The sequence below is a fragment of the Lipotes vexillifer genome, unplaced genomic scaffold (assembly GCF_000442215.2).
Source record: "Lipotes vexillifer unplaced genomic scaffold, Lipotes_vexillifer_v1.1 scaffold591, whole genome shotgun sequence".
Classification (NCBI taxonomy): Eukaryota; Metazoa; Chordata; class Mammalia; order Artiodactyla; family Lipotidae; genus Lipotes; species Lipotes vexillifer.
Genome location: NW_006791954.1, coordinates 4,772,335 through 4,779,289, shown reverse-complemented (window position 1 = coordinate 4,779,289; position 6,955 = coordinate 4,772,335). Strand labels below are relative to the sequence as shown.

At 60.2% G+C, this 6,955-nt stretch overlaps 1 protein-coding gene across 4 annotated transcripts in view; it reads right to left on the bottom strand.

Moving 5' to 3' along the window:
• The window catches only part of RARA (retinoic acid receptor alpha), a 45,284-nt gene that overhangs the window by 11,156 nt on the left and 27,173 nt on the right, over window positions 1–6,955 (bottom strand). The window contains exon 1 of one of the 4 annotated variants that reach the window (XM_007465196.1): window positions 2,422–2,948. The exons of the other annotated variants lie outside the window; for them this stretch is intronic. Coding sequence (XP_007465258.1) covers window positions 2,422–2,590 — 169 coding nt within the window. The 5' untranslated portion in view covers window positions 2,591–2,948. Of the gene's footprint in view, window positions 1–2,421; window positions 2,949–6,955 lie in introns of those variants that run through there. 4 annotated transcript variants of the gene reach the window in all.

The following is a 6,955-nucleotide window of genomic DNA, read 5'->3' as shown; positions in this document are numbered from 1 at the left end:
GGGGCGGGGAGGGGGCGCACGGCGCTGGGCCCCGCCCTTCCTCCACCCCAGAGGAGGGTGGGGGTGACTCTGGGTGTAGCGCGGCGGCGGCGGCGGCGGCGGCGGCGGCGGAAGAACGCCCCTACCCAGCGGCCGCCGATAAGCATCTCCCCCCTCCCCCCACTAGGGGCATCCACGTGCTTCACATTCTTGGACGTCTGGGAGCGGGCGGAGGCGTGAGCCGCGAGATTGGTGGGGGACAGATGGAGCGCCACATCCTGTGTACCCCTTGTCCTCTGGCGCCCCAAAACGGGGATTCTGGGGGAGGGAGGCAAGGTCCCCGGGGCCCTGCAGGATCGCGAAGGTCTTCTCCCCCAGCCCACGTGCAATCTCTTCCCACCTTTGGTGGAGGTGGCAGCAGAGAGTGGAGAACTCGGTGTGAGGGGGCAGGAGGGCTCCTGTCACCAGCGGACCTACACACACCCAGGGGTTCGGTCATGAGCCCGTGTACTCTAGACACACTCAAGTCACCACCCCCAGCCTCCAGGCCCTCCCAGCCTGTACCCCACCACAACCCTCCCAGCCACTTTCCCGGCCCACTAAGCCTTGGGGGCTGAGCCCACTGCCACAGACCCGACACTCCCACCACGGGAACAGGGGAGCCGGGGCCTCTGGCTCCACGCTGCCCCACACACGGTGCGGGGGAACAGGCCTCCACTTCCCCCATTGCCCGCGGGCCTCCAGGCTTCCCCCTACCTCGCCTGGCCAGTTTGGGGCCAGAAAGAGCTGAGCTGCCCCCAAGGGCTGGAGCCCAAGGCCTCGGATCCCATCTCCTCCCCAGTCCTCTGGCAAAAGCGGCCAAGGCTGTGGAGGGAGTGCCCATGGCAGCCATGCCCCAAGTATCCCACTTAGCAGGGGACACCTTCCTCCAGTTCTGGAAGGATGGGAAGAAGGATCCCAGTGTGTGTCACACCTCTCGCCTGTCCGTTTCTTCCTAAAGTCCACCCACGCGCACCCCGCCCTCCCTCCCACGGTCTGCAGCCTGCAGCCTCCCAGGCAATCTGCCCCAGAGGCAAAGGTCGGGGGCGGGACAATAAAGGCTGGGGGTGAGGTGGCTCGGAAAGGGGCAGAGATGGGTGTCTCTGCACCTCAGGTCTCTCTTCCTAGAGCAAAGGCATTGCGGGTTGCCCTTCAACCTACTGCAATCTGCCAGGCCCCCAGAGACCCACTCTACCCCTCCTCCCTGGCAGGCAAGAGCAAGGCAGCCAGGCCGGGAGGGTGGGAGAAGCCCCCCAGGGAAGAGCTGAGCCCAGAGCAGGGGAGAGGACAGAACCGGAGCCAAGTAACAATAACCTCCTAAGCACCGCACTCCCCCACCAGGTACTCTACCTCACAGCTGGGTGTAAACATGCCCAGGTGTGCACCCCAGGCACTCACAGCTTCCGCCAGTGTACAGAGCCTCTCCCTTCCAGGGAAGCCTGAACCCAGCCAGAGGACGGTGAGGAGAGGAGGTGCCAGGACTCCAGGGTTCTCATCAGCAGCGGCCCTCTTATGAAGGGACAGCCCAGTGCCTGCCCCATCCCCAGGTGAAAACACGGTAACAAAAGGACATGGCTGAGTTGGGAGGGGATGCAGCCCTCATTTCCAGAGTAGCCCCAGACCCACAAAAAAATCAAACTCATCCTCCAGAGAACAAACCGTATTAGGATTATGGGGAGGAGGATTCTTCCCACCAGAGTAGCTTCTCCCCTCCTTTCCTGGCACAGAAGCTTGTGCCAGCCAAGTGTCTAGGGCCAGGACAACCCTCAGATGGACAGGTGCCCTTCCCCAACGTGTAAGGGTCGGTTAGGATGGCCGACGGGTATCTGATGGAGTTGCCCCTTCCTGCCACACCCCACTGCCAACACCAAAGACATGGAGCGCTCCCCTGACACCCAAGAGCTGGGGGCAGCAGCTGTCGCCCAGGACAGGCTCTCCCCAAGGCTTTGGCAGGGGTGGGATCTGGGGAGGAGGCCCCTCCTCCTAGAAGCAGACAAGCCCACAGATAGGACCTTTACCCCACCCTTCAGGGTGGGAGAAAGGACCACTCAGCTGTGAAGCTATCGGATTGCAAGCAAGAAGAATATAACCTGGGGACAAGGGGCTTCACTTCCCCTGCAAAAAGTGGAAGGAGAGATGAACAAACGTTTCCTGAAAGGAGGAACCCCCAAAGTTCCTCAGTCCAAATACAACAGATAAATAGCGCCCAGGGTTACTCGGGGGAGTCCAATTGTCCAACAAGGGCACCCTACTTTCAGCAAGAGAGACAACGGAAAGTGGAGGGTAGGGTAGAGACAAGACCCTCACTACGCCCCCAGGCCTGCATCTCCTGGTGGAGCGGAAGCCCTACAGCCCACCCTCACCCCCCAGCTCCCACAATAGGAGGGATAGGCCGGTACCTACAGTGGTTTGAGCCATTCCAAAGCGGAGTCCGGAGCGGGGTGGAGTAGGGACCGGGGGCAGGGAGCCCCTTCTCCGGGAGCAAACAGGCCCGGTTCTGGTTATAAAAATCCACCACCAGGAAGGGATTGGGGGTGGGGGTGAGCCCCCCCACGTCCACACTCTCGTACATCTTCCCCGCGAAGACAAGAGGTCCGGGCGGATAAGTCCTGCGCGCCGCCTCCCTCACCCAGCCGGCGGCGCCATACGAGAGCTGCTGGGGGCGAGGGGCACCCCCCCCCCGCCCCGACTGGCGACCCGGGCCGGGGGCCGCCCTCTGCCCTTAGTCCCGCGTCCAAGTCGGCCGGCCGCTCTGCGAGTCCCAGGTGAAAAGCAGGGAAGTTGTGTGTACTAGGGGCGGGGGAACTGGGGGTGGGGGGTCCTTCGGCTGACCCCGGGAACGCCCGGCCGAGGCCCGGGAACTCGGCGTCTTCACCTCGAGGGGGCTCCCGTCGCGAGTCTCATAGTGTCCGAGGCAGCGTCCCGCGGCTCCCCGAGTGCGCCAACCGGGGGCGAGATCGGCGCGGGGCGGGGAGTCACCGAGCACTTCCTCCTCCCAGCCGGGGCTCCCGGGTTTCTCCGGGGCGAGGATTCCGGGTGGGGTGGGGACCGCGCGGCTCCGCCTCCGCCTCCACCAGGCAAGGGGCGGCCGCCCTGCGCTCGGTCTCCGGCGGTGCGCGCCGCGGGCCCCCAGCCCCGGCCTACGCGCCCCCTCCCCTGCAGTCCCACCCCCTTTCCTCCGCCCCGTCCCGTCCAGGCACCGCCCCTGCCTTAACCCTTTCCCGGCGGGTCCTGCTGCAGCGGGCGCCAAACCGGGAACTGAGAGGGAGAGGCGGGCCATGGAAGGCAAGTAGGGGGGAGCCCGGGCAGGAGGAGGAGAGAAGAGGGGACGGAAGGGGTAAAAGCCTCGAGAGGAGGAGTGCACGGAGTACTGACGGAGGCTGGGTACCGGGAGAGGAGGGGGCTGCGCCAGGACGGAAGAGGGGCGGGCGTCTCTCCCGTCCCAGTTCCGGCTCCCAGCCTCCCCCGTGCTTTGGTCAGTCCCCGGCCCCGCGATGCCAAGGCGAGGGAGGCGGTGGGCGGGAGGAGGGGGATGGTCCCGCTGTCCTCCCCCAACACACACCCCCACCCAGCCCGGGCCTCATTTGCCTAATGCAATGCGGCTGAACTCTCTCTGAACTCGCCTGGCGGCGCCTCACCTCCGGGTGACCCACCCACCGCTGCCCGTGACATCACCCTCTCGCCAGCCTGCCCGCGGGGCTCACCCGCCAGCCCCCTGCCCGGTCGGGCCGCTCCCCCGGAGACGCGGAGAGTGGCGGCAGGAGGCGAAGGTCTGGGGTGCGTGTGGCCAAGTGTTAGCGCCGTGCCGGGTGTCCCGGGTATGACATTGTGCAGCTCGGGCACCGCGTGGGAATGAGACACCCGGCTTGTGTCATTGTCTGTGACATCATGTGTGACTCCGGCCGCCCGCCCGCCCGCCGGAACCCGATGCGGCAGCTCGGGTGCTTTGGCACAAACGCGTGCAGAGGGGGCTCTCCCCGCAACGCCCGGCGTGCTTCAGTCGAGCAAAGCCCCGCCCAGGGTGTCTCCCACAGGCGGAACCAGCATGGGCCCCCCACCGCACCGTCTAGCCCTGGAGAGAGAAAAGGAGGGGCTGGTGCCTTTCAGCTGACCACTTCCTCCCGGAAGCCCTCGGGATGCCGGTTTCACTGGAAGAAAGACCTGGGTTGGGTAGGTGCAGGAAGGCGCGGGGGGAATGCCCCAGGAGAAGAGAGTATCTTATTGCTCCCTCTGACCCTGCAGCAGAGCTCCCTCATTTGATAGGAATTTACGTGCTTCCCGAGGATAGAACCGTCTAAAAGCCAGGTTCCTAACATATGTGGTCATTTAATCCTCACAGCAACTCTTAAGAGATAAGTGGTATTATTCCTATTTTACAAATAAACTAAGGTCTCAGCAAGGTTAGGTGGGTCGTCCAAGATCACACTGCTATTAAAGAGTAGAGTGAGTATTTGAACTTTCTGCCATCAAAGCCCATATTCCCACCATGCCAGGCCGATTCAAGGAAAACTATTTTCTGAGCACCTCCCAGGTGGATACCCTGGGGAGCCTGCCTTTGCAGACCTTATGGTGCAACAGCCATTTAGCAAATAATCACAAATATATATATTTATGTTTATTACTGCATATTATAAATAATTGCAAACTGAGATAATTGGTATTATGACACAAGTAAGCACATAAAGTATGCTTTGAAGGAGAATTAATGTAGGCACCTAATTTAGGTTGGAAGGTCAAAGCAGAGACCTAAAGAAAGAGTAGAAGTTTAGAAGTTAGGTAAAGAGTAGGAAGGAGTGGAATCCCAGTAAAAGAGCCTGTGCAAGGGTCCTGGGGTTACAGAAGTTGGTGAGTTCATTCAAGGAACTAACAGAGGACATAACATAAAATTCAAAAGAAAAAGGAGCAGAGGACCAGGCTGGAGAGGTGGGCTGAGGCCAGACCACGTGAGCTTGCTGGATTTTATCTCAAATGCAGGGAGAAACCACAAAAAGGTTCCAAGCAAAGGAGAGGCAAGGTCTGATTTACTGTTATAAATCAGATTTAACCGTGTGAAGCTGTATGAAGAATGGATGGCAGGAGGGCAAGAGAGACCAGTTAGAACAGTCCAGGCAGCATACAATAGTAGCACAGCCCAAGTAACTGGCAGTGGTGATAGAGGAAAGTAATCAATGTGGCCGGCGGGGCGGGGGGGGTGCGGATAGGGGGTAGTGTGGGAAAGGAGGTAGCAAAGAGGACTCTGGTGTGTGGCTTGTGCTACAGCAAAGTTTCCAAGAGTGCAAAGTGGAAAAGTCTACTGGGCGGGTGGACGGGTGGGTGTTGGGCTCCAAAGTGAGGTCTCACCTAAGTGAGGTCTGGGCTGCAGATGGAACGCTGGGTGCAAGCCTTGGCTGTGGATGAGATTGCTGGGGAGGAGGGCAGACTGCTTCCACAGCCCTTGGTATCTCCTCCCAAACAGCTAGATCCTGGGCACCAGTTATGTGCTAGGCCTTGTGTTCACAGCTTCAAGGTACTAAGGGATCTGGGACTGTCCCTGCCATCAAAGACCTGTGATCAGTAAAAGATCCCCCAAATGATACAGCTCACTGCAGGTACCAGGTGGAGAGAGTCACTTCATGGTAGAGAGATGAGTGTTGTTAAGAGAAAAAATAAGGACCTGCGGGCCTTCAAAGGAGGGAGCAAGTGAGCAAGGAAGTGGGAACATCTGTGAAGATTTCTGGGAAGAGGTGGTATTCGAGATATTCCTTGAAAGATGGATAGGATTTCTGGAGCTAGAGAAGTGGAGAAGTCGGGGTGAGATGCCTGTTCTGGGCAACAGCAAGGTCACGGGGCAGGTCAGAGCAGAACACAGTGTCCTGGGGCAACGGGAGAAGAGGGGAAAAGGAAGGTTCTGGCCGCCTGGTGGGGCAGCGGGGGACGTGGGGAGGACTGAGTGGCAGGCCTGGGGCCCCGTCCTCCTCTGCCGTGTCCCCCACAACTCCTCCAGGACTGTGTGCTTAGCAGGCCCTCAGCAGGTATGGGCAGAACTGAAGTGGCCTCCGCTTGTGCCAGGCAGGGGTCCCTCCAGTCCCCAACCCCATCTGGAGGGGATAACAGGAAATCATGAGACCCGGGGCCAGACAGACATCAGGTCCCAGTACAGGGTAGCCATCCCCCAAGACAATGCCCGGCTCCACCCAACCCTCGTCATCACTGCTTTTGCAGCAGGGTACTTGAAGCTCGCCCAGGCCCTCACCAGCAAGCAGGTCACCGTGGCCTCATAGCAACTTGCCCAGCAAGCAACGAATTAGTAGTCTTGCTTTAAAGAGGAGGAAACAGACTCAGACTTGAGAGAGGTTGAGTGATCTGCCCAAGGCTGCGCAGGAAGAGCTGTCCTTTAAGACTTCTGCCAAGGGGGCCTTGGGCCGTGGGCTCAGGTTCCCAGCAACTCAGAAGTCAAAATGGGGAGGGGAGGGCCTCTATTTCTGATCTAGTCGGGGCAGAGGGCCTCCAGTCTACCCTGGGAGGTCCAGCTCCATGGGCTGTGCCCCACCATTGAAAACGGAGAGAAGGAAGGCGTTGTAGGCACCGCCCCAAAGTGATTTGGAGAAGGGAAACACTTCCTCTTTCCACAGACACTACCCCTCAAAGGGTAGTCAGGGCCTGCAATGGCACATCCCCATGGGCACAGGGCCCTTGGCACGGGCGGACACAGTGTCTCAGGTCTTGGCCAGCCTAAGAGGACAGGCTTCCTTCCCTGAGTCCCCTCCCCCTGCCCATGCTCAGAGATCCTGCCCTGAGGGGGCCTGTGCACTATCAATGCTTGGAGATAAAAGGTGAGGGGGCCGCATTTTCATTCAAAACCCTGTCCAACAGTCTTTTGGCTGACTCTGCATTTTGGACCCTAGGGAGGGCACTGCTAGCAGTCCCCCCTCTCCCTGGGCTGTCCCTCCTATTGTCC